The 27,277-nt window shown below is 43.1% G+C and overlaps 1 protein-coding gene across 12 annotated transcripts; it reads left to right on the forward strand.

Annotated features, from left to right (window-relative positions):
• The first annotated feature begins 346 nt into the window (after positions 1 to 346).
• LOC311127661 (far upstream element-binding protein 3-like) lies at positions 347 to 25,738 on the forward strand. Of its 12 annotated transcripts, none has more exons than XR_014613129.1 (18): positions 351 to 509; positions 4,131 to 4,242; positions 7,410 to 7,443; positions 8,179 to 8,228; positions 8,373 to 8,444; positions 10,688 to 10,745; positions 11,230 to 11,392; positions 13,795 to 13,893; positions 14,111 to 14,318; positions 14,574 to 14,674; positions 15,363 to 15,504; positions 20,794 to 20,954; positions 21,639 to 21,712; positions 21,901 to 21,977; positions 23,318 to 23,389; positions 23,504 to 23,634; positions 24,322 to 24,692; positions 25,406 to 25,738. XR_014613129.1 is itself a non-coding variant. In XM_084159515.1 (18 exons), exons 1-18 carry the CDS (start codon positions 411 to 413, stop codon positions 24,328 to 24,330), a joined length of 1,749 nt encoding a protein of 582 aa, XP_084015641.1. In that variant the 5' UTR covers positions 351 to 410; the 3' UTR covers positions 24,331 to 24,468. The 12 variants fall into 12 exon arrangements, 11 of the variants coding, with proteins under 11 accessions (XP_084015637.1, XP_084015641.1, XP_084015643.1 ...); XM_084159515.1 differs by lacking the exon at positions 25,406 to 25,738 and adding an exon at positions 22,650 to 22,718 and having other exon boundaries at positions 14,556 to 14,674; positions 24,322 to 24,468; XM_084159517.1 differs by lacking the exon at positions 25,406 to 25,738 and adding an exon at positions 22,650 to 22,718 and having other exon boundaries at positions 24,322 to 24,468.
• Positions 25,739 to 27,277: the final 1,539 nt, after the last annotated feature.

Genomic DNA, 27,277 nt, shown 5'->3' on the forward strand with positions numbered 1-27,277 from the left:
AATTGTCTATCTCGTAAAAAGTCATAAAAACCTAAATGAGCTGTTTGGTCTTAATTCAAGGTTAGGGTTAGGCATAAGGTTAGCCGTGTGGTTAGGGTTTAAAAAGTAGACATTTTAGAAAAAGGGTACTGACTTTGTGGGTGTGGTAACTAGTGACGACCCCATACCAAAGATATATTTATACCGTCTGACTTCCAAGCAGTACTTCTTCCGGTTAAAATTGTCACGCTATCTGTCAAGTAACGCGTGATTTCAGAAAATACAGCTCTCCGAAACGAATAGTTCTGAATCTCGCGGTATCGTGTAGAGGGAGGCTTAACTTCCTCTTCCTGAGGTCGGTGCGTGCGCTGCTTGATTTGCTCGCTAGTCCGAAGTTTGTTTTTGGTGTGTTGCTGAGAGCTGCTGTAGGGATGATGATGATGGCGGAGCTGGTACAGGGACAGGCCTCCGTGGCTCAGCCTGGAACGAAAGCAGATGGCTTCGCCGACGCTTTACACCGGGCCCGACAGGTAATTCATTCCGACGAAGAGAAACCGAATGATTTCAGACGAGAAACGAGCAAGGCCATTCGGTGTGGTGGAGGAGTGCACTTTTTTTCTTCTACCAGCAGTGTATAACCCCAGACCCCTCTTTACTCAAAAAAAAAAAACTCCTGTATATATAGCTAGCTAACTGAAGTTAGCGACACAAGGTCCAAGTGCTAAGAGTTTGCGGGCCAAAAGACGCCCAACAATAAACAGTGAAGTCAAAGAACAATAAAATTAATTAGGCAAAGTGTGATTGGCGCAACTAAGAAACCCCTTGCATGAAACTGAAGTGAGAGTAACTTTATTAAACAAGGCATAAGCAACAAACTACAACCTGTTGTAAAGCCACGGAAGTTTAAGCTAGTTAGCACCACTAGCTACTTTACCACCACACTACAAGCCGATATCAGCTTTGGTTGTGGCCTAGGTTCGTGGTGAAGCCAGCATATCAGCTGATTTCAGCCACGCGCTGTCAAAAGTTAAGAAAAACGTAAACTATGTGTTAAATTTGCGAGTGTTTACAAGGCAATTTAAAACACAGTTGACGTTTTTCTGTTAGCAAGCTGACTTTTGACAGCGCGTGTCTGAAATCTGCGGATATTCACCACGATAAATTATAAGTTAACTACACCGCTGTATGTTAAACAACTTCAGAATTCAGTAGTTATAGCTAGCTAACGCTGGCTAGCTGCTAAACTATCGAGTGATTCAGTCTAGTAGTAATGTTAGCTAGCTAGCCTCGATTGTACATGTTAGCTAAGCCTAGCTAGTTACTTAGCGAACATGCGAGGAAAACTAGCTAGCATCGCAACGTCAACAACTAATGTTAGCTAGTTAGCCACCTAGCTTGCTGGAATGTTATCGCTGAACTTTTCTTGTTTGCAACAGGGTGTTAGCCAACTACTGCATTGCCTAATAATATCGTCTCTAACTAAAATTGTATTGGGACCTTATCACTCAGTAACGACTTGCTGGTTAGCTAATGTTAATACTCCAGTCTTGCGATGGAAGCTCATTAGCTAGCAAGCTAACATTATCTAGTTAGCTAGCTAACGAGTTGCAGCCTAAATATTACTTACGCATTGGTTGAACTAGCTACTTCTTGACATCTCAAAGTTAGCGTTAGTTATGTCATTTGGGCCTATGACCAAACGCACTGTATGTAGTTGATCAAATCATTTATTGGTCTGTAAACCCCCACACTGCCATATAATGTGTAGACTACAATATTACAATTGACCAAACCACACCACGACTGTGCAAATTATTCCATTTAAAATGCCAGTAGCATGCAAGCAACATAGTGAACGTTTCCTGAGATTACTATTCCAATCTATCATTTCAGGAAGTAGGCTATTGCACACAGTGAAGGAAAGCTCTGCCACACCGCTCCCCATTCCTTCCTAGTCAGTGTCTGCACTCTGGGCCGAGTTCTTGTGAAGCCTTGACACCCAGGACAAAAACACACCTGTTCTCACCTTATCATATTTCCTGGGCCCTACGAAAGTGTGCTGAACAAACTGCATATTTCAACTTAATATTTCAAAAGGAACTATTGGTCTTCTTTGCTTTAACTGACACAAACACAGATATTCATAACATATTCTCCCTGACAGGCAAAGACACTATCCTGCAAATAAACCCAGATGAGCATGTGGCATAAGCACATGTCTGGGTGCTCTAGTGTCCATTTAATAATGCCTTTGCTTTCTCTCCCCCCACTCTCTCAGCTGTGTGCTTATCCCAGGAGCTACAATCGCATGTGGCTTTGTACTCATGCATCAGGCTTGTGGGTCCAGTGTCAGTTTTCCTCAGATAACCGTGGCATCCAGGTTTCCCTTGCAGCTTCCCTATAGGTCCCAGGTCTGTGCTTCTGGGAATAGGACTGCCGTACCATTTGCCCATTTATCTTTTATGAACTCTGTAGGGGGAAAAATAGAACTGAGCCAGTGGCCAGGACACTGAACATTTTACTGTCTGTCTGCAAGGAGACCAAAGATATCAAAACACTGTTTCTATGAAGTGCTTCCTTTAAGGAGAACTCCACCCCAGAATAGCCCAGCCCTAGAACGTTATATTTTCTACGAACAGCGGATGTGTACAGATCATCTGTAGGCCCTATATATCGGTATCTGGTATTGTGACTGAACAGTGCTGGCATTCAGTGTTGCTGTTGAGTTGCTAATCTCTCTGATAAAGTAAAAACTTCTCGTTGCTCCTTAATTCAAGTACTCCTGAAATTTCAGCTCCATACTTATATTATGATCACATAGTGAGACTAGTCTAGTCACACTTGCCCCTGTCATACCCATGTTTTTGTGTAAATGTTTAGATTATCTTGTCAGTGTTGTTTTTTATATAATCTTGATGTTCAGCTGCATATTAATGTGAATGTTCATGTTGGACAAGTCTGCTGTGATAAAAAAAAAATACAATAGAAGAAAGTTAATTGTTGTCTTTATCACAAAATCAAAATGACTAGGACATCAATGAGCTTCCAATCTCTTTGATACAAATATATGCACTGAAATAACCATAACCCCATAGTGTAGTATGCAGAGATTGGGTGAATTTCCCCCTGGCTCTCCTCCATCATATGGAAGTGTTTGCATGGTAGTTTCAGTGCAAACAGGCCTCTCACCCACCCCGAGGGGATGTTCCCTGAGCGACAGAATATCCTCTGGCATTTCTTTCCTGGTGGACCTTGCCTGCCCCAAACCCCCTTGACAGTCAGCAGCAGTTGTCCTGAGAAGACTCGCCGCATTTGCCTCGTTCTACACTACTAGGCCCAAGCCTTTCCCCGGGTAGTTGATTTATTGTGTGCAGCTCACATTGCTGACATACCACCCCCAACATTCCCCAGAAAGAAGGTTTGGCTCTAGGCAAGAGGTGGAGCCCTCACTCAGCCCCCTCCGTGGCCCCCTACCCATTTCAGCTCTGCCTGGGATCAGGATCCATGTTGGAGGGCAGTTATTTTTTTCTTCTCACTTCCACGGCAGGCAGGCAGCTCAGTGTGGCGGCTCTGAAGTTGATAATGACGCCTGAAGGTGTTGCAAGGCTCCAATTGTCAGCCTTTAATTGGAGACATTGTATTTTCATATTGCAGAAATTACATCAATTTTGTGTAATTTTCTGAAACTATATACTTTTTGAATGGAGAGAGGTGGTTGCGGATGAGGGGTTTAGGAGAAACGGGCCTCAATGCTTTTGTGCAGCGTTTAGATTTAAATGTCTATCTCCGAAGAATACATGTAGTTAATTGGCGTTGGCAAGTGGCTAATTTTGGGCGAGGTGATGCAGGCAGTGTTTTGTAATGTGCATGTGTCGCAGCTAGTTTCGGGAGGTAGTTACTGCCTTTCAATTGCATTCAGTTGTAGCTGACTTGGAGAGTAAAAAATGGCTCCGTGTTGACAACTGAAATAACTTGATTCGCTATGAAAAGTAGTACTTCATTTTGGGTAATAGTTTGACCTTGTGACTGGAAAATAACGGTCAAATATAACCTTTTTAATGTAACTAGTTTATCTATCTAGAACAGGTTGTGTTGCTATCTGTTTGTTCACTCTAGCCCTCCCCCTCTTTCCATCACTCTTGTCTCTTCAGATTGCGGCTAAGATTGGAGGTGACCAGATGCCCCACATGAACAACTCCTCTCCAGTCCTAGACCCCTCTCTCTATGGCTACGGAGGCCAGAAGCGCTCAATGGATGATGGAGGTAAGCCAGCGGTGGCAGTGGATCTCAGTGGATGAGCTCAGTAGTGACGGCACTACATAATGATAGATCCTTTGACACTTTTTAATGTATATTCAATGTCATGTAGCCTAGCCTGTTTGTGGAAGTTGTAGCAGCTAGCCGGTATTCATGTTGAGCAATGGGGCCCTGTGGATAGCACGGCTGTTGAGGAATGACATGGCATTGTACTAGCAATGGGCTGGCCACGATCTGGCCTGGGCAAATGGGAGGGGGAATGTGGAGCTGGGAAGAGTAACCACTAGCCTGGAGTTAGGAAGTGCTTCAGACAGTCGGAGCGCTCTCTCCTCCTCGTTCTGTGTTATTTCAGGGCAGGATTACTCTCCACCACCACAAAGTTAATTAACTGTTAGGTCAGAAAAGGAGCGGATCCCTAGTTACCCAGAGGCCATTGATGGGATTTCTCATTCCAACCCTCCCTCCTACTGCAGTACAATGCTCTAGCTGCTACAGATATGATTGACACTGGTTGCGTGAGAAATCACGAGCTACAGGTTACATGCCTCCAAAGCTGTCGTGGAGAAAAAAAAGTGCAGCGAGCAGCAGCAAGTAAAACTGGTTTGTAAGTCCACCAAGTAGAGAAAAAGGAACTGTGCTTCTAGAAATGTAGATAATGCTGATTGAGCTTATTTCACTTGTTGCTATTTATAAACCAATTCCTTTTTGTAACTATTGTCGTTATTGACCGATTAAAACATTTGCATAGACAGCACAACTGATATCTGGAGTTCATTGGTTATTGAGTGAGCCCAACATTAATGAACTTGCTGCATTGGCTTCACATTCACGCTTCTATTACTATGGCAGTGGTTATAGGAATTGTGATTTCCAAGGTGTTAGTGTTTTTGTCCCATCTTGCTGCAGAATCAGTTCAGCAAATGGGCTGCAGCAGTCCAGCCCCTGAAGGAATTGCAGGGATAAGATGAGACCAGTTCATGGGCGAAAAAAGCCTTGATGTGGAAAATTCCGTTCTTACAGGCCCAGTAAAAGCAGGAGCAACATACGGCAGCTAAACCTTATGTAAGGCTTTACTCATGACTTAACTTCAGCCTCTCCAAGAGGAAGCTGTTCTGTCCAAGCATTTGAAATCGGGATTTTATAGAATAGGAAAGGGCTTGGCCTAATGTAATAAGGGGCTGAGAGAGGTCTTGTCTGATGGTCACGAGTCAGTGTAATCAAGGTTTACTATGCATTTTTGCTTTGAAGCCCTCTGTTCACAATTCAGCTCAATTCTGTTTGGGCTTGCCGTTTCAAACCTGGCAAACTAGAAATGTAACAAATATTTGCATCTGCTTTTTCAGTTAGGCACCTGAAATTGTAGTTACCCCGTAAGGGTGGGGCTTTGCAGAATGGTGCAATGATGCGTGTGGCTACCCGTATGCACCCAAAATGCAGATGTGAGCAATTTCATGTCCATGAAGCGGAAACTCCATTCAGTTATTGTCCTCTTATCTTGTCATGGTGTGGTATGATATTTTAGCTCCAAATGCATTGCTGAATAAGTTGTGTGCAATTCTGGTGGAGGTTTGGCTGGCTAACTCACTTGTTTTCAACACTTTGCGCTTTTTTGTTTCTCAAGGTTACACAATTTGAAATGTAATAGTCGGCTGTTACACTGTATAAATATTATATCTGTCATTACCATTAACACCATTTTAGGCTAAGCGCAAGTCCTTTGCAGTGTAATGTCATTGTGTGAATTGACACCACATCAGACACTTAATAGTTATAGGCATTCTTAGCCAGCAGATCCGACCCATTTGCTTACAGCTGCACTATTGTCCGACAGCATTCCTGTGTAGATTAAGACACCACAGAGCAGGCGCGAGATATGGCTCAGAAAACTAGCAGTCGTTCAATCTTCTCAGTGTAACAGTTGGGAGAATGGGACAATTCGAAGTACAACGCATTTCTTATCCCTGGATTGTGGTACTTTTCCCGAGCCATATCTTGTGCCGGCTCCGCGGTGCTGTCCGACCCTAGTGCAGCTTTAAGCAAGCGGGTCGGACCTGCTGGCTAAGGCATTTCACTTCTTTACCTCATTGCATTTCCATCAACCAAATATGTGCAAACGACGTAAGCTTTAGTGAACGTAGATATGAGTTTATGGTGTTCCGTCAGTAGCTCCATATCCTTTAAGCCCACTGCATATTGCTACCTGTCAAAATGAAAGTCTGGGCCGATAACCATTGACCCAGGTACTACCTCTCTGAACGACACCCATACACATCTCATTTCCATAGCAGTGCACCCCCCTGCTGTGTGTTGACACTGACACACTGGAAATTGCAAGGGACCTCACGATACAATATAATCACCGTACTTGGGTGCAGATACCATATGATTCTATATGCATTGAGATTCGATATTTTAAGATTTGATGTTCCAAACATATTGCTCACTATGTCTGCTGCAGAGCGACAAGAGATCATGAGAACATGAAAATAAAAGTGCTGAAAACATGTTGACTCACTGTTTAAAAAGGTGGAGGACAAGCTATAGGCTGAAAAATACTGGAGTTTTGGTGCAGGTACAGCTGTCTAGCGCTAGCTAACGCTACCAAACAACATGTATTTTTACTAATCAATACTTGGAGTCAAAGTATCGATTTACAATATTGTCCAAAATAATATTACGATATGTAACTGTATAGATTTTCCCCAATCACTACTGGATTGACAGAACCATCTCCATCTGTTTCCGTCCAATCCACCTTGTCACTCCTCAGTTCTGCAGCAACAATTGTTTTGACCTTGTTTTATTCAGTTTTGCAATGATTTGTTGGTGTCATGTAAATGATTTAGTCCAATGTTTAGTTTATTGAAAACATAATTAAATTTGCACAATGAGCACTTGTCAGTTGTTAGCTAGCAAATTTTAGCAATATTAGCATAGACGTGATATCAGTCAAAACACATCAAAACAAGACATGGTATCAAGAACAAGATCAAACGAGCCACTTACGATTCACCACATGGCAGTTTCTTGTCATTGTTGCTGGCTATCCAGAACCAAAGCACATGGCCTTCTGCCCCTTTGAAGCGAGTGAATGGTTTTTGTGATGTCAGCTAACCTGTCTATCGTTTTGCCCTTTTCTCTAACCCTCTCTATTCTTCCTTGTTGTTTCTCAGTAGGTAACCAGCTGGGTGGAATGGTACATCAAAGGTGAGCCTTATCTTCTCAAATGACTATTTGTATTGATGTGAACTTAGATATGGGGGGGGGGGTAGATATTGATTAACAGTAGCTCAATCAAGTTGCCACCCTCACTACTGCCTGTGTATCCAGTAACACGTCTCAGATAGGCCAATGTCTTGGCCTATGTGTTCTCCATGCAGCTCTGTGGTTTATCTTGTTACCAGACTTGGCACATAATGACATTCATTTAAGGGGTAGCTCTCCCCATCTAAGGTTTGTCAGAGGTTTTCATGCCTTAAAAGTGATCTCATCTCAGGGCTCCCGAGTGGCGCAGCTGTCTAAGGCACTGCATCTCAGTGCTTGAGGCGTCACTACAGACCCCCTGGTTCGATTCCAGGCTGTATCACAACTGGCCGTGATTGGGAGTCCCGTAGGGCAGCGCACAATTGGCCCTGCGTCGTCCGGGTTTGGCCTGTGTAGGCTGTCATTGTAAATAGGAATTTGTTCTTAACTGACTTGCCTAGTTAAATAAAGATTTTTAAAAAACATGTCGAGCAGAGTCCATGTTGTGTAGAGATCTGCAGGCTTCAATCCAATTGAATGGGGAATATGGGCGCCATCTAACAAGATGGATATTTGCTTTGGGGGTGAACTATCCCTTCAAGCTTTGAGTATGAGACGACTATCCTATCATTTCTAATTCGGCCATACATCACAGCAGATATTTACCCTTTTGTCATTGATTGTCTTTGTCTCTTGCAGGGCTATTATGACAGAGGACTTCAAAGTGCCTGATAAGATGGTTGGATTCAGTAAGTGAAGCTTTTGGGCAGTTGATAACAAAAGCTATTGGTTTACTCCAACTTATAGTACTCACATTTACTCTTTAGTGTCATTTTAAGCTAACTTGGGCTGGGATATTGACCTTTTGTAATTCCCCTCTCACCCACACTCAGTCATTGGAAGAGGAGGAGAGCAGATCACGAGAATTCAGTTAGAGTCAGGCTGCAAGATCCAGATTGCTGCAGGTAAGTTCTGCCTAAAGAGACACTGTCCCATTATGCTGTAGTCAGTTGTGTCGGTACTTCACGGAGTAGCTAGTTAGGTCTTTCCTCTGATCGGTGATAGCCAGAAGCACACCCGGAGTACGAGGCATGATAATGATATACCCTGCTCAACAGGTTCAGCTGAGAGAAACTGAAGCCTTGTCAAATCCCAAACATACGCCCCCAATGAATTCCTTGATGTGGTATTTTGTAGTGAAATTAGTATGTGACTTCATAAACATTCATAAATAATAAGAAGGTAGCACTTAGGTTGTTAACATGGAGGTTTATGTGCATATGTGGGTCTTTCTATAAACTAGGGTACCAGTGAGGATTTCCTGCAGTGGAAAACCCTTTCTCATGTTTTTTTTCTTATCTTGCGTTTATGGCAGTCTTTGTCGTTTTATATATGTATTATTTATCAGTTAAAATATATTGAATTTGATCCTGGTAAGAATCCCGGATTTAGCTTTCGTACAGTCTTTTTGTCTGGCTATCTCCGAAATGCGATAACTATACTGAGAAAAAATATAAATGCAACATTTTCAAAGATTTTACTGAGTTACAGTTCATATAAGGAAATCAGTCAATTGTAATATTCATTAAACCCTAATCTATGGATTTCACATGACTGGACAGGGGTGGAGCCATGGGTGGGCATGGGAGGCCCACACACTGGGGAGCCAGGCCCAGCCAATCAGAATGAGTTCTTCCCCACAAATGGGCTTTATTACAGACAGAAATACTCAGTTTCGTCAGCTGTCCGGGTGGCTGGTCTCAGACGATCCTGCAGGTGAAGAAGCCTGATGTGCAGGTCCTAGGCTTACATTGTCACATGTGGTCTGTGCTTATGAGGCAGGTTGGACATACTGCCAAATTCTCTAAAAAATCATTAAATTCTCTGGCAACAGCTCTGGTGGACATTCCTGCAGTCAGCATGCCAATTGCACGCTCCTTCAACTTGAGAAATATGTGGCGTTGTGACAACCACATTTTAGTGGCCTTTTATTGTCTCCAGCACAAGGTGCACCTGTGTAATGATCATGCTGTTTAATCAGCTTCTTGATATGCTACACCTGTCAGGTGGATGGATTATCTTGGCGAAAGAGAAATGCTCACTAAAAGGGATGTAAAATCCATATGTGTATGGAAAATCTCTAGGATGTTTCACAGTATGAAAAATGTATGCACTCACTAACTGTAAGTCGCTCTGGATAAGAGTGTCTGCTAAATGACTAAAATGTAAAAATGTAATGTTTTATTTCAGCTCATGAAACATGGGACCAACACTTTACATATTGCGTTCATATTTTTGTTCAGTGTATGTAACATTGAGTGTTTTCTTATGTTTCAGCTTGTAAACTGTTTTCATGGGCACACAAATCTAAAATAATGTATGTGATAGCCAAATCGACAGCTTCTAACCAATACTTAAAACCAAAATCTATACTGTCATTGACGTGGTTCGTCAATAGTTATGCATAATACTTGAATGCGCATTTGATGTCCAGCAGTTTAGTTACATTGTGATATTTTCACACTTCAGTTGATCCAGAGTGACAAACAGCTGTTGTGATACAGCACGCGATGCAACAGCCAAAGTGCAGGAAAAACAGTGTTCGCAAGTAATGTCCAGAATGTTTTGGTGTCTCATTCGTTATGTCGATGAAGACAGTTGTGCCGTGATCCACGATGGGTTGAATATCCCTAGCAAATTGATCATCTGTTGTCTGCTTGATTTACAGCAGTGTCTCGTTAGATTTAACAGAAAGCTTCATGTTTTCGTATGTTTCTCTGCTTCTGATTGGACACGGTCTACTGTGTTCATTTGTGTAGGATAGACTGTTGCGCAACACCTAACGCTATATTCCTTTCCATTATTCTGGATATTAGAATGACGACAAATGACATAGTAGCCTAGTGGGCTTATTCACAATATGATCAGGTTATGAAATGACAAATACATTTTGGTGTCTTACACCTGCTATTTTAAAGGATATTTATAGTCCTAGGCCGATGTTGGGTGGAGTTTTGGGCCAATTTGGTATATATGCACTTGTACACGTGGAACTGCATAAAAATTGAAGTGTTCCATTTATTTTTCAAACCATTTTGAAATGTTGATCCCAATGTCACACATTGGCCCGATTTTTATTTCTAGAAAGACAAATGTATGTGTGGGTGCATGTTTTGTCTGGTTAATGGAGCTGTGTGTTGTATAACAGACAGCGGAGGCATGATGGACAGGCCCTGCACCCTGACTGGAAGCCCAGAGAACATTGAGTAAGTCACACCACATTCCTCTCGGGAAGAATCTCAATTGCATACTCATTGTGTCTTCTCTTCGCCTCCTTCTCAAAACCCATTGGATGAGAACGCCTGAAGTCCCTCCCCTCTGACTTTCTCCTCTAAAGGGTCTTGAGAAGGAGGCAAGGAGAGGACGCAGGGCGTATGCAATTGAGATTCTCCCAGGGACTTGCAACCAAAGTTATGTATGTATGGCGATCAGATAGAAATGTTGCATATAGAGCTAACATGATTACTCTACTTGATGGACAATACATTTCTATCAGCAACGAGGCTGCCCTCAACTCGACCCTAATCACCTTCACCAGATTAATGTTGAGTTACCCCCTCAACAATCACTTCTTGACACTATTCAATATCTTGTTTTTGCAAATGGAGAAACCCACTATGTATAGTTTATGTATGATGTGGCTGACCATGAACATATACATGACGGTGGACTGTGCCCCTCTCCCACCAGGCAGGCCAAGAGGCTGCTGAGCCAGATCGTGGACCGGTGTCGAAACGGCCCAGGCTTCCACAGCGAGATGGACGGCAACAGCGCCATCCAGGAGATCCTAATCCCTGCCAGCAAAGTGGGCCTGGTCATCGGCAAGGGAGGGGACACCATCAAACAACTGCAGGTAGGGGGGCACTAGGTGCTTCGAGTAGATTATGTGGTCTGTGGATGACGCACACATGCACTTAGAACATACACTTTCTTAGTGATTTATTTAGTGGCTTAAAAATAATAATAATAATATGCCATTTAGCAGACGCTTTTATCCAAAGCGACTTACAGTCATGCGTGCATACATTTTTGTGTATGGGTGGTCCCGGGGATCGAACCCACTACCTTGGCGTTACAAGCGCCGTGCTCTACCAGCTGAGCTACAGAGAAAGTGTTCTTATGCAACTGCAGGGCTCAACATTAAGTAAAAAAAAGTTTAACAAATAGTCGGGACAAGAAGAATATAGATTTAAGTTGTCGGAATGGATAGAAAAATTATACATCACAATATCGAGCCAACATTGGAATAATATTCACACACAAAAATAATGTACATAAATAAAAAATCCTACGTGGCTACAGCCTCATGTCCAAACCGATGCGGACATGAGGGAGGCGGCAGAAAATGTAGCCAAACTTTAATGAGACTTTTAATTGAATAAATATAAGCTAAACGCCAGTCATGTTTGACAAATATAATGAAGGACATTAACTTCTAAAGGCTCGATTCTGTCAACATACTCGAGGCACGGTTCGTTCAGGTCGAATAGTCACAAGACCGGCGAGTGAAGGACGGTGCCTGTTGCACACCGCACGTCAACCACTTGGAATCTGAGCGGAGGCGGTCAGCATTTTGAAACTGTTTAACCATAAACTTAATTGTTTAAAACCTGGACGTTTCGTCAATTTGTGAAGCATGTCTTGTTTCAAAGTAGCCTAGCCAAAATATGACCATATAAATGTTGAGGGAGTTACTCTATAAACACTTGATACGCCATTGAAACCAGCATTTTTCTCATGTTGTATTGGTTTTCAAATCATCCAAATGTTATTGTCCAGCAGCCAAAGGCATAAGCCTAGTCATATTAGTAACCCATGCTAGTTGATGCATCTTTAGATCTCCCCTCTTTCTTAATTTCTAATGAATATTTTCATCTATGTCACATGAAACCTCTCGCGCTTTTGAGAATGGTGTTTTCCTGCTAATTGCATTTTGGCACATAATCTACAGCAGGGCTATTCGACTATATTCGAATAAATGTACAAAAAAAAAAAAAAAAAAAAGTTAGTTGCAGGGGTGCCGCACATTTTCCACATGTATAAAAATGCTAGAAACCATGGTGCTTGTCATTTTGGCAGTGAACGTCAGATTTTCACGTGTTTTTTTTTTTGCACGTCTTTTATTAATGTTCAGAGTTGATCAAAGGGCCAGTATAAATAAAGGGGCTGAATCTGGCACGCGTGCCGCCAGTTGAATTGCCCTGGCCTACAGCCATGTGCGCATTGTTGAGCTTATAATATGAATAAATAAAACTTTATCAACATTTTAAGCTGAACGGTTTTATCTGTTGCATCAGCCTGATTGCGTAATTATTTTTTGTGAATATGCAAAGAAGCCAATAGGCAGTGTAGCCTACATTTTTTGTCTCGTTCTCGATGGAAGAAAGTGCTGAGCCATTAAACAACATTTTCAACTAATTGACGACATCGTTCAGTTATTTGAATTCCATTTCGTTCAAGTCAATCAGATCCAGCCTGAACTGTGCGATGCAGTAGGGAGTTGTACTTTCCAACAGGCCAATATTCTACATAGTTTTGCGTATAAAATGTGGTAATTAAGTATAATTACCATAATCCATTGCGCATCTACTTGTCCAGTCTGTTTCTTTTACGCCTGCTATGGAAGAGAGAAGAGTAGCACAATCGTGAGGTGATAGAGAGCAGCTGTTGCTTCGCGAGTGATCTCTACCTGAAATACATGATCTAAGTGATTAATAGTTGGCATTTAGCAGCCATTTACTTTTTATAATAATAATAATAATATGCCATTTAGCAGACGCTTTTATCCAAAGCGACTTACAGTCATGCGTGCATAAATTTTTGTGTATGGGTGGTCCCGGGGATCGAACCCACTACCTTGGCGTTACAAGCGCCGTGCTCTACCAGCTGAGCTACAGAGGACCACAAAACTTTTCTAGACAATAGTGATTTTGTCAGACAGCATAGGAAGCAGCTCTATAGAGCTGAGATGACTTGGAATGAAATAGTCATCATATAAAACTAATGTAATAAACTGAAATAATTTAGGAAAGTAATGTGAATAAATGTTGGTTAATAAGTGATAAGCAGTAATGGGCAGTCACTACCATCATGGGACTTATATTAATTGTTTTTTGTTACAGTATTAACCCACATAATGCATAGTGCATTTAATGTTTAAAAAAATGATCAAAATCGAAAACCGTGATTATTTTTCAATCGAGCCAAAATGTGTGAATTTGTGTTGATCTTGTGTTCCCTGTTTGCGCCCCACAGGAGAGAACAGGTGTGAAAATGATAATGATCCAGGACGGACCTATGCCCACTGGAGCAGACAAACCCCTCAGAATCACTGGGGACCCCTACAAAGTGCAGGTCGGTCAGTCAGTCTCTCAAACCTGGCTACCCTCCTTCATATCCTCGCTCCATGCCTGCTTATAAAAACACGTCGGAGGAGAAAACATTGTAGGCCAATGTGTTTTAAGGAGGCAAGGGGAGAGGATTCAAGGTATCAATCAACCTTTTTGTATATCACAGTTAGATGTTCTAAGTTAACCCTCTCTGTGCTGGGGGGGGCGTGGGTGTTTTGCAGCAAGCACGAGAGCTGGTGGTAGAGATCATCCGGGACAAGGACCAGGGAGACTTCCGGGCCAACAGGGGAGACTTTGGATCCAGACTGGGGGGAAGCAGCCTGGATGTGGCAGTGCCCAGGTTCGCTGTGGGCATCGTCATTGGCAGGAACGGAGAGATGATCAAGAAGATCCAGAATGACTCTGGGGTCAGGATCCAGTTCAAACCAGGTGAGACCGCCCTCCTCTACTAAAGGCTTTTTCCATTGTGCTAGATGGCTAATACAATTGTCAAGATTAGTGATGGCCTCTATCTTAAATCGATCTCCAATCGGTCTTGTTTGCCGGTCTTGTTCTTCAATTGACTCAGACAAGGTGGTCTTGACGACACATGATGTAATACAATATGTGTGTGATGTCTGTGACATGACTAAACATGTGGTCTTCTAATGTAACAGTTCTGACTAGTGTCCCCCTCTCCTTCAGACGATGGCATCAGCCCCGACCGGATTGCCCAGGTGATGGGCCAGCCTGACCGCTGCCAGCATGCGGTTCACCTCATCAACGAGCTGGTACACACTGCACAGGTACAGCACTGCAGACCACTACACTTAATTATTTTTTAAATGCCCTGAAAGGAACAACAACCCCTTAGGAAATGTATCAGATGATTGGTTCACTCCTGCTGTATTTCTAAAGTAAGCCATGCCCCCTTAAACTCCCTTGTTGCCCATGTAGCAGTCCCCAGCCCAGTCCCTAGCTGGCTGGCTCCCGGACAGGTCCAGCCTGGCCCCCTCTCAGGCTTCCCTGAACCCCTTAGCCCTGTGGCTGGGTGGTGGGGGGGACCTTCTCAGACAGGTGTACAGACAGGTAAAAGGGCAGTGGGTCTCCACCTCATCACTAGTTCCTCTCTGTCACCTGACCTACTGCCCCTGAGCACAGAACGTACACTAGAAGGATGAGCCTAGTCTCTCTGAGGCATGTCTCCAACCCTGGAGCATAGTCCATACAGACTCCCACATGGTGGTACACTTGGTTTACTCTTTTTATTGAGCCCAAGGTAAAGTAATGCAAGTCAAATGCATTTGAGGAGATAAGAATGCCTGTCAAAATCGGAACTATTGCATTTTTTTTGTTTGGCGTCAGACACGGCTGCACTGGTGATACTTCGGCGGGGGAATGTTATAGGGGAATGGTTGAAGAGTGTAAGATGTGTAATGTCATGTTTGAGGTCTTCAGGAGCCTGTAGTCACTACTTTTTTTTCCTCTCTACAGGATCGGGATGGCTTTGGGGGTTCCGTGGGGCCCAGAGGCCGGGGCAGAGGCCGCGGGGACTGGAACATGGGCGCGCCCGGTGGACTGCAGGAAGTGACATACACGATACCTGCCGACAAGTGTGGCCTGGTGATTGGGAAAGGTGAGAATGCAAACGCCTTGTAAATGATTCAGCGAGTTTTACGTTTGGTGGTGTCAAGATCCATTACCAACAACAATCTTTATCAGTCATCATATGGATGCATTTCAGTCATCCAATAACCAGTTTAAGTATCCTTTTGAATGTATGGACAAATAGGTACTAATGTAGAGATGTGTAAAGGCACGTCCCCCAACTGTGCCTACTCAGGGAAAACCAACCTCTAATGGAGCACTTCATCTTTCAGTTCATTATTTCTTGACCAGTGGTCTTCATCACTTAAAGGTCCAATGCAGCCGATTTTATCTCAATATCAAAATATTTCTGGGTAACAATTAAGTACCTTACTGTTATTGTTTTAATTAAAATTGTGAAAAATACAGACAAATGCACTACATGGCTAAAAGTATGTGGACACCTGCTTGTCGAACATCTCATTACAAAATCATGGGCATTAATATGGAGTTGGTTCCCCCCTTTGCTGCTATAACATCCTCCACTCTTCTTGGAAGGCTTTCCACTAGATGTTGGAACATTGCGGCAGGGACTTGCTTCCATTCAGTAACGAGCATTCGTGAGGTTGGGCAATGTTGGGCGGTTAGGCCTGGCTCACAGTCGGCGTTCAAATTCATCCCAAAGGTGTTCGATGGGGTTGAGGTCATGGCTCTGTGGAGGCCAGTCAAGTTCTTCAACACCGATTTCGACAAACCATTTCTGTATGGACCTCGCTTTGTGCACCGGGGCATTGTCATGCTGAAACAGGAAAGGGCCTTCCCCAAACTGTTGCTACAAAGTTGGAAGCACAGAATCGTCTTGAATGTCATTGTATGCTGTAGCGTTAAGACTGCCCTTCACTGGAACTAAGGGGCCTAGCCCGAACCATGAAAAACAGCCCCAGAACGTTATTCCTCCTCCACCAAACTCTACAGTTGGCGCTATGCATTCGGGCAGATAGCGTTCTCCTGGCATCCGCCAAACCCAGATTAGTCCGTCGAACTGTCAGATGGTGAAGCGTGATTCATCACTGAAGCGTGATTCATCACAGCGCGTAAAAATAGTCTGTCCTCGGTTGCAACACTCACTACAGAGTTCCAAACTGCCTCTGGAAGTAACGTCAGCACAATAACCGTTAGTCGGGAGCTTCAATCCTTAGGCTTGTGTGCGGCTGCTCGGCCATGGAAACTCATTTCATGAAGCTCCCGACTAACGGTTATTGTGCTGACGTTACTTCCAGAGGCAGTTTGGAACTCTGTAGTGAGTGTTGCAACCGAGGACAGACTATTTTTACGCGCTACGCGCTTCAGCACTCGGGTCTCATTCTGTGAGCTTGTGTGGCTTACTACTTCGCGGCTGAGCTGTTGTTGCTCCTTGACGTTTCCACTTCACAATAACTGCACTTACAGTTGACCGGGGCAGCTCTAGCAGGGCAGAAATGTGACAAACTGACTTTTTGGAAAGGTTGCATCCTATGACGGTGCCGTGTTGAAAGTCACTGAGCTCTTCAGTACAGGCCATTCTACTGCCAATGTTTGTCTATGGAGATTGCATGGCAGTGTGCTCGATTTTATACACCTGTCAGCAACGGGTGTGGCTGAAATGGCTGATTCCACTAATTTTAAGGGGTGTCCGCATACTTTTGGCCATGTAGTGTAGCTTCTTAGCAAAGCAATTTCTCAAGCAAGAATTTTGCTGGGAGTGGTCTGAGTGGGAAGGGTAAAACTGAAGGTTTGGAACTCTTATTGGACTATTAACTAATTTACCACCTGGTGACGTCACCAGGCAGGCCAAAACTCCGTCCCATCAAACAGTTCTTACACTAAAAGGGCATTATCATTTTCACAGAATTAATCCAACCTCATAGTGTATAAATATACACTGCTCAAAAAAATGAAGGGAACACTAAAATAACACATCCTAGATCTGAATGAATGAAATAATCTTATTAAATACTTTTTTCTTTACATAGTTGAATGTGCTGACAACAAAATCACACAAATGATCAATGGAAATCAAATGTATTAACCCATGGAGGTCTGGATTTGGAGTCACACTCAAAATTAAAGTGGAAAACCACACTACAGGCTGATCCAACATTGATGTAATATCCTTAAAACAAGTCAAAATGAGGCTCAGTAGTGTGTGTGGCCTCCACGTGCCTGTATGACCTCCCTACAACGCCTGGGCATGCTCCTGATGAGGTGGCGGATGGTCTCCTGAGGGATCTCCTCCCAGACCTGGACTAAAGCATCCGCCAACTCCTGGACAGTCTGTGGTGCAACGTGGCATTGGTGGATGGAGCGAGACATGATGTCCCAGATGTGCTCAATTGGATTCAGGTCTGGGGAACGGGCGGGCCAGTCCATAGCATCAATGCCTTCCTCTTGCAGGAACTGCTGACACACTCCAGCCACATGAGGTCTAGCATTGTCTTGCATTAGGAGGAACCCAGGGCCAACCGCACCAGCATATGGTCTCACAAGGGGTCTGAGGATCTCATCTCGGTACCTAATGGCAGTCAGGCTACCTCTGGCGAGCACATGGTGGCCCCCCAAAGAAATGCCACCCCACACCATGACTGACCCACCGCTAAACCGGTCATGCTGGAGGATGTTGCAGGCAGCAGAACGTTCTCCACGGCGTCTCCAGACTCTGTCACGTCTGTCACATGTGTTCAGTGTGAACCTGCTTTCATCTGTGAAGAGCACAGGGCGCCAGTGGCGAATTTGCCAATCTTGGTGTTCTCTGGCAAATGCCAAACGTCCTGCACGGTGTTGGGCTGTAAGCACAACCCCCACCTGTGGACGTCGGGCCCTCATACCACCCTCATGGAGTCTGTTTCTGACCGTTTGAGCAGACACATGCACATTTGTGGCCTGCTGGAGGTCATTTTGCAGGGCTCTGGCAGTGCTCCTCCTGTTCCTCCTTGCACAAAGGCGGAGGTAGCAGTCCTGCTGCTGGGTTGTTGCCCTCCTACGGCCTCCTCCACGTCTCCTGATGTACTGGCCTGTCTCCTGGTAGCGCCTCCATGCTCTGGACACTACGCTGACAGACACAGCAAACCTTCTTGCCACATCTCGCATTGATGTGCCATCCTGGATGAGCTGCACTACCTGAGCCACTTGTGTGGGTTGTAGACTCCGTCTCATGCTACCACTAGAGTGAAAGCGCCGCCAGCATTCAAAAGTGACCAAAACATCAGCCAGGAAGCATAGGAACTGAGAAGTGGTCTGTGGTCACCACCTGCAAAACCAGTCCTTTATTGGGGGTGTCTTGCTAATTGCCTATAATTTCCACCTGTTGTCTATTCCATTTGCACAACAGCATGTGAAATGTATTGTCAATCAGTGTTGCTTCCTAAGTGGACAGTTTGATTTCACAGAAGTGAGATTGACTTGGAGTTACATTGTGTTGTTTAAGTGTTCCCTTTATTTTTTTGAGCAGTGTATTATAAAACACAGAAATTCTTCAAAAGCCTTGATTATGCCCAAAGTGCATCATTGCCAGTCCATTAGTTTGCTTTTTCTATCGTGGTGAAATGCCATTCAAAGTTGCACAATGAGACAATATGGTGTGCGTCCAGTTACCCATCCTCCCCTCCAGCCACCCCCTCACCCCCCCTCCCCTGGCTCATGTATACAGCACAAGTGGTATTCTGTCCCTTCCCTTAGGGCTTAATGACAGGGATAATGCATATAATGTGACATTAATTGTTAAAAGTTCATAATAACAGCCCCCACGTGGAAGGTTGCCTGTTATCTAATGAGGCCCTTTCAGCCCAAGAGAGTGGAGTGAGGGAATGAATGAGAGGAATTAGCTTATTGGCTATTCATGCTCACTCCGTTGCCAGCTATTTAAAAGTCATTGACCATTGCACTTCGGAGGAAACTCTGAGTGTGTCCTATGGATGGATGTGTGCGCCGTGGTGAGCGTGGTTCGAAGGGAGCTTTCTACCTATGATCGAAACAAGGCAATAGAAATGTCAAGTGGCTTTTGTGCGCGGGGCAAATAAACCTGGCCGTTGCCCCCCTCCCCCCCTCATTAGCATATGAACTAGTCCAATATGGCTGTGGGTCTGGGCCCTGTCAGCCTTAAAGACTGAGGTGATTCATATCTTTGCGATGCCTTTATGCAGCTGCTTGACCCACTGATTACACCCTCCCCCCAATTCACACACAGCCTGGTAACTTTGGTCTCCCACCCATACCCCATGCTTTAGCTTCTCAACTTTCAAACTTTTTATAACGGGTTGAACTACAGGCCTACTGGTTTTTTATTTAAATATTCAATGGTATAGTGTCCTGCATTTGGCTTTTACATTTCTTTCAAGACCCATATGTCAATAGTTTTAGATGAGTGGGTAAGCATGGTTTTTAAGTGCCTAAGAACTATTCTTCATGAACTTGTCTGTTAATTAAACCTCCCCCCTTACCCTAAATCCCTCACCAGTTGCACTTTGTATCCCCTCCTTTTGGTCCAGCTCACTAAACCAGTCTCGTTAAGGTCATATGATGTGGCCCCAGCGAGGTCCAGTCCATGAAATTAAGTGTGGCTCTTCAGTCCCCTTTGCTCTCTGACTGGGGGACCTCATAATGGCTTCATTAAGGCAGAAGTTTCATTTGGTTGACAATGGGTTAATGACCCATGTGTAGTCTATTGGCAACAGGAAGAGGCTACGGGAGGAGGAGAGGTTTGGATGAGCCTTTTCACTGCGAGGTCAGCCAGTGTTTGCTACCAGTGAAAAAATGTGTAATTGATGTTGGGACAGCCCTGGTGTCCCCTTGGGAAGCCCCCTCGCTCCTTTCACTGGGATGGTAGGAGAAGGGGGAAGAGGTTGTACCCCCCCCCTTCCCTTACCACACATGAGGCCGGGAAAGGAAAGGGCCAAAGGAGACAAACGATATCCAAAAAAGAGGATACGCTTGAATTTGTCTCTTCTCCCCCAGCTATGCTTAATTTCTTCCCGCTGGTTTAATTGCGCTCCTTAAGTCAGGAAGCTTCCGTCTGATTCGTCAGCATGGGGGAGGAAGGGTTGTCGTCCTTTGTCTCTGATTAGCACGGATGTTCAAATAGAATGGGGACGGAGCTGTAGGACATGCCAGGGTCTCTATAGGTATCACTACCAGTCTATCCTCCAGTCGGATGAGTTTAGGTAGGAGTGATGAAGCCTAAAGAATGGAATCAGACAGCAGAGTAAGCACTGTTTTAAGCTTTTCACTAACTGATTGGAGGTCAAATTGACACTTGTTGCTGACTTGCCATGAACTCATGTTTTGAATTTCCCCTTTCCTAAAGGTGGAGAAACCATCAAGAACATCAACCAGCAGTCCGGAGCGCACGTGGAGCTGCAGAGAAACCCGCCGCCCAACACCGACCCCAACGTGCGCGTCTTCTCCATCCGCGGCACCCCCCAACAGATGGAGATGGCCCGCCAGCTGATCGATGAGAAGATTGGGGTAGGTGGTCTTATGCCCCCCTCCTCCCCCCCAAATCTATTGTCTGGCCTGATATTCATGAGGGCACATGTCAAAGGGGGGTGCGACTGGTTCTTGTGGCCCTACCATCCACCAGTATGTCACCCGGGGTTAAACGATAGGCCTGAGCTCTGACGCCTGTTCATGATTGTCTTAGTGACAGAACTCAGGCCGTAGTGATTGATGGGGTTAAATTAGAGTTTCTTGAAGTACATAAAGGTGTTCCGCAGGGGTCGATACTAGGACCTGTTCCTTTCACTATTTATTCAAATGCTATAGGTCAATCTATTCATTGTAAATGTAATCTATATGCGGATGATACTATTATGTATGCAATTGCCTCGACTGTTGACCTGGTTGTGACAAGGCTACTGTCTGATTTTGCAGAAGTGCAGTAAGCCCTTACTGATTTTAAAACCCATACTTAATTTATTGTGTATATGAATGTGTAGGTAATGTGTTTATTGTATTGTGGTGCTATACAGGGATCATCTGGAAAAGAGACCTTGGTCTCAGCATTGACTCCCATGTCAAAAAAAAAAAAGGTTAAATAAAATAAAAACATGAAGAATCCATCAAATGGAGTGCGTCAGTGGCCAGCGCTGCCCTTTGGCCTTGCCTTTTCACCCCCCAGTTTAACCAAGTATGTTCCACTCTCTCATCTAGGCCTCAGGAATGGGGGGCAACAGCAGTTTTGGTCTGAACCCCTTCGGCCAAGGACCAGCTACCCCTCATCAGAAGTGAGTAGCGTCTTGGTTTCCCCACCTTTTACCACTGTTACATTTGTCAAACTTGCCTTGAACTACCTTCTTGGATAATACTTACACTGACCAAAGTATGAATTCAATGATGTAAACAATACCCAGGCTACAACAATTGATATAAATATGAAAACTGTCTAACATGCGTCTGTGTTTTGTGGTGGCAGTGGACCCCAGACATTCATGACAGGAGGATGGGGCACAACATATCAGACATGGCAGCCTCAGGGCCAGCAGGACCCCAGTAAGTCTACCTGCTTCTCTCAAACTAATGGCTGGGATGGCCTCATCCCATTGTGGTTAGGGTGGGATACCCAGAACACTTGATAGCAATATCAGCCTGCAATTTCACTGCAATGATTCCTTGATACATACGGAGTCTATGCAATCAAAATCATGTGGGGCATAACAGTCCCTCCCCAGTGAAAGGAAAGAGGACACATAAGTGGAAGGAGGACTAAAATTAGCCATGTTTCATGCTCTCTGCTCTGCTTGCTGAGCGGACTGAAGCAACACAATGTTATTTCTCTAACAAGAACAGCAATTTCTGAGGACACAAGGAATTGGAGATTCAAGACTTGTTTTGGCACTGCTGCAGTGCATTTAAATTCAACTCAAGACAACGGCAAGGTAGTTCTTGCATTCAAAATGTGGCTAACCGTCCAGATACTGGCTGGGGGGAAAAAATGTCCCATTCTGGCAGAGAGTCAAGTGGGGAGGAAACTTTTCAAAGGTAACTTTCACTCCATGGAAGTTCTAGTTAGTGTTTGGGTTAAGTTAGGGTATGGGGTAGAGGCCTAAATCCATAGGACATAGAGGGCCATGTCTGGATGGTAAGCCATAGCCTCAACCTCCACTGAAAGGTCCTCATGCAGTAACTCTGTCCTCCAACAGTGTTATCTGTGTCTGGTTGCAGGTCTCAATGGATCCCAGACCGGCCAGATGGACTATTCCAAAGCATGGGAGCAGTATTATAAAAAGCTAGGCAAGTGCCAGTCTTCTGGGGGAGAACAGAAGGGAGCTCAATACTAACATGGTCTACTAGCCTTTCTCGCTTGTGTAACATTACTAAGTCTTGAGTCACTGGTCCTAGCCTCTCTCTCAGGGCTTGTAGTTGCATAGTAGGTTTTTTGCAAGTGAGTGCTGACTGAGCCTTTCTCTTTGAGACTGGCTTCCTGGTTGGTTTGGGGTGCCTGGGGGCAGTTGGCCCCCACTGGTGACCCACCTGTTAAATACCTGTCTGTGCCCTGTATACACCTGAACCAGACCTCAAACCTTCCCTCTGCCCTCGTTTTAAAAAGTTCCATGCCAAGAGTGTCTGAGTAGAAATATCATGTCAACTTATAATTGATACGCAAGAACGGTTTTGTTTGACTGCGATGATTGAAGTCAAAAGTTGACCATTTTGGTTACATGGTTATGTTGCTTCTTGATTTGATCAGCAATGTAAATTGGCTTTTGTTTGATTAACTGAATCTATTTGAGTCGAAGAAATTGAATTTATGGAGCCGAACATTAATCAGGGAGGTATTGGTAGCCTGTTTGGTGTGTATCGTATTGACCCGGGTTTTATCTTGTGCACAGGTCAGCAGAGCCAAGCCCAGAGCAGTGGCCCTGACTACAGCAAAGCATGGGAGGAATACTACAAGAAACAGAGTAAGACTACACCCGTGTGGCCTCCACACTCTTCCAATAGACTGGTCTTTTGAGTGCATATCAGAGGATGTTCTTCTTCCCCTTATTCACCCTCTCCATCTCCCCTCTCCCCAGGCCAGGCAGCAGGCCCCGGCTCCCAGCAGAGCTCCCCTCCAGATTACAGTGCTGCCTGGGTGGAGTATTACAGACAACAGGGGGCCTACTATGGCCAAGGTGCACAGCAGACACAGGCCCCAGGCCTTCAGGTGAGAACCCATCCAAACGCTCAGCACCATCTCCACCCCACAACCCCCTGAGGGCTGTTGGGGCCAACGGAAGTCCTTTAGGAGGAAGGTTGAAAATGTTGAATGGTTTAAAGCAGGGTTCCCCAACTGGCAGCCTGCAGTGGTTTTATTTGTTGCCGTCTCCCCCCCCCCCCCCCCCCCACCCCCAAGCAAAAAAAATGTATATTTTTTTGTTGTATTTATTTATTGTTGGACATTAAAGACTGTAATAACACCATTAAATCAGCTCCAAGTGATTTTATTTTTGGAAATCTGTTCCCAAGTATTTCCACGCATAATGGAGAGATGGATGTAAGCAAGGTTTGAAATGATTGTTTTAGTCAAATATCTGTTTGGGCTTCTTGTGGTCAATTTGCAGTCTACAAATTATTTGTAATTATGTTTCGTCCCCCGACCATCCGCTCAAGAGAATCTCCCTGCGGCTGAATGTAGTTGATGATCCCTGGTTTAAAGGCAAGGTTTAATTCAAGTATGGAGGTTTGAAAGTACATTTTATGAAATGTCCCATGTAAATCCATTCTGGCATCAATTAGGTTAAGTTGAGTTTAACTATTGTTTCTGTAAGGATATGTACTGTAACTTGCACATGTAAATCTATGTAAAATGTATTACTGTGCTTGGTCACTGACGTGAACCTGTGTTTTGCAGGATCATTAGAGAGGACGCCCTTTAGTTGAAGATGTTTGAATCACTGAGGATGAAAACAAACCTTTTGTAACAGGTTTCTAGATTTGCAACGCCTTGAAGACTTACTTTTTTCTTAGTGAGAAACACTAGCTGTAGACTGACTTATACAATAAAAAATAAAAGAATATTTCTAAATCAGGAACATTTAATTGTTACTAAATACTTGTGTACACCATTATTTTGAATGGACAATTCCCGGGATCCCTTTTGGACTAATGCGAGAGCTGTTTTGTTTTCTATTTTTTCCTTTTTGATTCAAATTACATCGCCAAAACGAACCCCGGAGTTGTAACATTTTAGTAAATGCAATATAATCTATTTTTTCTAGTTCTGTTGCAATAAAATCGTAATTATGGGCTTAGCAGTCTTGAATACATTGTTTTTGTTTTGTCATAAGATGTTTTAAGAATGTGTAAAAATGTTTTATTTTCCTTTTACATAAAGCATTTTAATTCAGTGATGAAACTGTGATGTTTTGTTACAGGAACATATTATTTTGTTACAAAATACAAGGAGTGATGTTGGCAAATGGCAGTCAATTCCTAATTTAATTCCTGTTGTGCTTTATTTTTTTCATTGTCATTTTATTGTACTCTGGTTTAAAAAAGGTGCAATATCTTATTTCATTTTTGAAACAAAGATGGATTCTCTAATACTTTGACAGACATTTAACTTGTAGTTCTTTAGATTTTTTTTTTAAGGCATATGAAAATGTAATTGGTACTTTTTTATTACAATGATCTGATATGGGAAAAGGGGAGTGTTGCATATTGTGAGTTTTTTTGCCTTTGCTATCTTGTAAAACTATGTATGTATTCTCAGATACTTGACTAAATATTTTATTTAAAATATATATATAATTAAATCGAAGACATTTTTTTTTCATGGAGTCATTATCGCAGGAAAACTGTCCCTGTTCTGTTTTCATACTGAAAATGTTCAAAGATCGTGAATGTGTAATTTGAAATTTGATGTTGCATCTTGCTATGGACAAAAATGAGAAATGCTAGGTTTTTATGTATGTTCTGTACCTAAATAATTCAAGACTGCTAAGCCTCTGGATTCTACCTGTGTAATAATTAATTGTAGTTTTTTATATTCTAAGTATTACGATCAAAATTGTCTTATTTGGTACCACCCAGTTTCCCTAACGCCCCATCCAGTACACGCTGGACTTGTGTACAGTCCAATGCTAAACTTTTTAATTATTTTTCTTTCTACTTTGTGTGATCTCATATGTATGATTGATTAGTTAGAATTGAATCTAGTATTAACTTCATTGCTTAATGAAAAGGGATATTATAATTTGAAAATGTTTAATTTTAGTGTTTTTTTCCTTGTGTACAGGTAACTGTGTATTAAAAACGTCAAAAGACTACCTTTATTGTGTTCTGTTAAAATGATTTTATTTTTGTGACGTTTGAAAGCTTTTTGTCACGTTCCATTATGTGTTAACGTTACCATTGGTTTAAACTGTGAAACCCTTCCTCAGCTCTATTGTAAGACTAACGTAGTATCGTCTATCCTCAAGTAAATATAAAGGTAAAACTATTGTTTTATAAACAGATATATATTTTCTATTGAACATTGCTTTGCCAGTTCACAAATTCAAATAAATGTTCCTTCTGCAAGCCTCTCTTGTGGTTGAAGTATAGCATCTTTATTAGTTACTGTATGTCATAATGTTAAACTCAACACATGGTTAAAAAAATGTATCTTACGATCTCTCCATTGTTCTGCTTGGCAACGGGACTCCCTAAAAACACGCCACTTTTGAAACTGCTGCGACTGGAAGTGACTTTTCATAGGTTAAAGCATTTTAACTAACCCTTAATCTTATTCTCCTAACCTTCTGTGTTAGTTTTCCTAACCTGCTAAAAGTTTTCCTAACCTGCTACGGAAAATTCACTTTCTGTCGCAGTGGCTTGTTTTTAGGTAATCTCTTGACAACCATACCTTGAAAGACATGACACAACACGTGCCAAGTTTGTATGTCCAGAAGATGCTTGGTAATATAAAGGCAGTCTATTTACTGACTGTAAGGGAGAAGAGCTTACCCAATTACTGTTACTATATGTGCCATGATTGAATTAAGTCACAAAACATTCCCTGGTGACCGTTCAGAATACCAATAGTGTGTGTCTTAGTTGTCATGTATAGAATACGTTTGAAAAAGGGACTTAAATTGACGTCTTAATTTCATTTATATACAACCCCTCACTAAATGTAACTACCGTGAGTTCCCATATGTTTTTCCCCATATCTGATGACTGAAAAAGGCCGGATGGGATTGCTAAATTGAGTGGATGAATTCTGAAGGCTTTGGGTGTATTGGCATTGAAATATCAATTTGACTCAAGTCCACTGTCCATCACTTCTAATAGGTATTCATTGCTCATAACATTCAAAATCAACAGCAGGCAAGTCATTAACCCACAATGAACTACAAGTTCCTTAAGTGAGAGTGGACAAAAAAAAATATTTTAATAGGTCTGTATCACTGTTTTCCATGGCAAAAATGAAAACACGAAGCAGACAACTCTTTTGTCCTTTAAAAACCTGTATGTAACTAGTGTATGCTATAGCTTGGAAAATAAATAAAAGCAACTTTTGATGACATGTTTGTTTCCAACATTAGGGCTGTTTTCCTAAAGTTAAATCTGCTTCGTGTTTGGTTTCCTTGCCACGATAATGAGTATCGCGATACTGGTATCGTCCCGGCCCTAAAATGTAGCACTGTAAGAGGGAGTGTCTTCTAAGTGGATTTTTAAAATACAGATACACTTGTATATTTTAGCCATAAGGGTTCCCATAAACCCAGATAAAAGGTGTCTTTTTTTCTGAATTATTTTCAAAAACCTATTGGCTATTTAAAGCAATCCCAATATCTGGGAAAGGGGGTTCATTGATGAGTTCT

Source organism: Coregonus lavaretus, assembly GCF_964263955.1.
Source record: "Coregonus lavaretus genome assembly, chromosome: 4".
NCBI classification, from domain to species: Eukaryota; Metazoa; Chordata; class Actinopteri; order Salmoniformes; family Salmonidae; genus Coregonus; species Coregonus lavaretus.

Coding starts and splice junctions, on each gene's coding strand:
- LOC311127661 (XM_084159509.1), top strand. CDS start 411: ATGATGATGATGGCGGAGCTGGTACAGGGACAGGCCTCCGTGGCTCAG. Junction 510..4,130: donor CTTTACACCGGGCCCGACAG/GTAATTCATTCC, acceptor TTGTCTCTTCAG/ATTGCGGCTAAGATTGGAGG. Junction 21,713..21,900: donor CCAGCTACCCCTCATCAGAA/GTGAGTAGCGTC, acceptor TTGTGGTGGCAG/TGGACCCCAGACATTCATGA.